Raw genomic sequence first — 3132 nt, forward strand, 5'->3', positions numbered from 1 at the left:
CCCGCAGTCGAGAAAGTATTTAACCACATAAAACTGTATTGGCATTGATTCAATTAAATATGTTGTGTTTAATACTTGGATGCATACTTGGGATGAATGTTTTTGTCAATAACAGTGTGTTAATTTCACTTGGCTGAAGGGGATCGAATAACTTTTCTCGCAGCTTTTCTTCCTGGTGTAGCGTGTTTACTGTATCTGCAAAGTTTAAACAATAACTATTTTGTCATCAAACCTATTTTGAGTTGATGTCAATTGTTGTTAAAGACGGTAGTTAGTGTAGTGGAAAAACCATAAACGAGAAAAACATAAATGTTCTCGTTTGAAACTTACGGTAAGGGGTGTTTTTATCGTACTGTCGTCACAAATACTTTTAGAGCAGGGTTTGACGTCAGTTTCTATATTTGGTGTTGGACGGAACCCTATTTGCATGTTAATCCCACCACACTCTCGGATTGTTTTCCACGATGTGAACCAATCACATCGCACAGTGTGTGCGCTTTCTCTGTGAATCCCATTGGTTAAAATGCCAATCACTCAAAAAGGCTACTTGAGTAACGTCATCCATTCTCTGTCCCTTGATAAAAAGAGGCCACAAGACGTAATGTAAGCACAAAGAGAACTTGGAAGTGCTGTTTGAGAGGCCACAGCATCAAGCGAAACATTTTTTTTTGGATAAAGAATGCTGATTGTTACGTTGGCCAGAGCCAACTTGGTGCGTTGATATTACTGCTTCTGACTTGAAGATTCCATTTACTGAAGGATTCGCCCTGGACTGGAGTGAGGCCCACATAGCTTTTTCAGCTAGCTAGCCAACGTTAGTTTACGGTACCTCTGCTTCACACTGCATTCCTGACGAAAAAGGCGTCTTATTTTCTACGAGCTGAAGTAACTATTTTTGCGGGCAAAATGAACCAAGCATACTCTTCTAGAAGTGAAATAGGCCCCGAAGTAACGGCCGCAGCAACCTTTGTTTCCAGGCTATTGAGAACAAGAGGCTTCCTGAGCGAACACCAACTCCATGATTTCAGAGATTGTCTTCAACAGTCATTATCAGGTAATTTGGTTAGCCATTTCCTACAGAAATAGATTTGCTCGGTACTAAAGTTCATGTCGAAATGGCTTCCTAAACAAACTGGTTGCTTGTTTACTAGCGTCAACCTAGCTAACGTTAGCTAGCCTTTGTCTGTTCAACTGACTGTTAGCTAGCGAACGTTCACTTTCTGTCTTGTTTTATCGATTTAATACTTAATTTCAGCCAAATGGTCTACCTATATTAGATCATGTTGAAATACAAGGCCAACCTGTTGCTTAAGTGTCTTTTTCACGATGTTTAGTCGAATGGCTTTGCTGTTTTTGCAAGGCAGCAAGTTCTCGTTAGCCTAGGTAAGCTTGTCTCGAGACTATACTAGTAAATTAGGCCCAATCGGATCGACCAACTGTCTATTCTCGAGCATACCTATATTTGGGGCGGCGAGCGATGTCGGCAAAAGTTGATAGGTAGTAGTATCACATATCAGTAATTCAAACTCATTCAAAAGAGGTTGTCTTGTCTATTGCTAGCATCAGCTGTCACGTTTTATTGTCTGGGGCTTTGTTTTCAAAGCAGCACGTTGACTTCTAATTTCATGTCTGTCTGAAAATTATTTTCACAGAGCACTACCAGAACCACTGGTTCCCTGACAGACCACAGAAGGGCTCTGGCTACCGCTGCATCAGAATGAATCATGAAATGGACCCAATCATTGGCAGGGCTGCTGGTCGGATCGGACTTACTAGCGATCAGCTCTTTGCCCTCCTTCCCCGGGAGCTGACACTCTGGGTGGACCCTTTTGAGGTCTCTTACCGTATTGGGGAGGATGGCTCCATCTGTGTCCTCTATGAGGCAGAGTCCCTAGCGCCCGCAGCAGCCCCTAGCCCTGACCCCACACACAACTGCAAGAATCAGTTTCTGATCGGTGGCCGCACTAGCCCTCCGAAGAACTACCTGATGACTGTCTCGAGCTAGTGTGGTTCAGGCACTACCGCAACGCCAAACAGCATCGGTGTGAAGGCCATCGACCACCCACAGTGATCCTTTTTGTATTTTCATTTCATAGTGTTTCCCCCTATTAAATTAACTTGATTGCTTATTTAATTGCATTTGCGTATTCTAAAAGCACCTGGTATTTGTTAGAGCGTTGGGTAGCACTTTTGAATGTTTGACTACCGGCCCATAGGCTCTAATTGCACTGCTGAGACTCTCAGTATGTAGTGTGCATATGTCCTGTGGTATTAGCACACTACATGCAAGCATGGGCTTTGTTAAGTGTAAACACAACATCTCTGGGATTCTGATGCTAGTTTCTCATGGTGTAATAATACTTCACGCCACTTCCCACACATGTAAACTAAAACAATCGTATAACTGGAGTCAAGTATTTGTTCAGTAACCTATACATTTACAAAAATGTGGTTTTATAATTCAGTTCACTGCTGGTTTGTAATCTTACGGGACCACGTCACCTATATGTGCCCTGAAATCAAAGACCCAAGACAAAATGTCTGACTTCCCAGTTGCAAAAAAAAGCTGCCTCTAAAAAGGTTTTACTGCCTCAATGTGACGTCTGCTGCCCAAACACCTTTGAGGAATACTGCCTAACTTTCATAGATCCTTTTTTCACAATAGTCAGTGTTCAGAAAATTGGAGTATCTCTCAACAAATGGCAAACTAATTTCACACTTCTTTCATCCCAGTAGACATAACATTAATCATTTAAAATGGCTTATGCTGTCAACATGTTCAAAAAGGGGTTAGGATTTAAATATTTCACTATTGTGAATTTTTGTTGTTGGGAAGTCTTCTGTTATCCCCCCCCAGGTAGAATAAGCTGTGAGGTGGTTGTTGGCGTCATTTTAACGTCTAGCACTGCCAGGTAGTGTGGTGCTCTCAGCCCTCTGTAGCATCCTCTTCTTCCTACCGAGCTGTTGAGCAGCTCGCCATTGCTTACTGTTCTAGACAGGGGAAGGATATAGTTTGTAAGCTATTTGAAGCACAGTAAGCATTTAAAGTAACTATTTTAAATGACTTTTGTGCATCTATAAATATTTGTACAGTTTGTCACAATTTTATTACAATAAACCTTTATGAATTCA

The 3132-nt window shown here is 41.7% G+C and overlaps 1 protein-coding gene across 1 annotated transcript; it reads left to right on the forward strand.

Annotated features, from left to right (window-relative positions):
• Positions 1 to 594: 594 nt before the first annotated feature.
• LOC139370860 (protein BTG2-like) lies at positions 595 to 3132 on the forward strand. Its single transcript, XM_071110672.1, has 2 exons — positions 595 to 1054; positions 1653 to 3132. Exons 1-2 carry the CDS (start codon positions 907 to 909, stop codon positions 2003 to 2005), a joined length of 501 nt encoding a protein of 166 aa, XP_070966773.1. The 5' UTR covers positions 595 to 906; the 3' UTR covers positions 2006 to 3132.

The sequence above is a fragment of the Oncorhynchus clarkii genome, chromosome 17, assembly GCF_045791955.1.
Source record: "Oncorhynchus clarkii lewisi isolate Uvic-CL-2024 chromosome 17, UVic_Ocla_1.0, whole genome shotgun sequence".
Taxonomy (NCBI): Eukaryota; Metazoa; Chordata; class Actinopteri; order Salmoniformes; family Salmonidae; genus Oncorhynchus; species Oncorhynchus clarkii.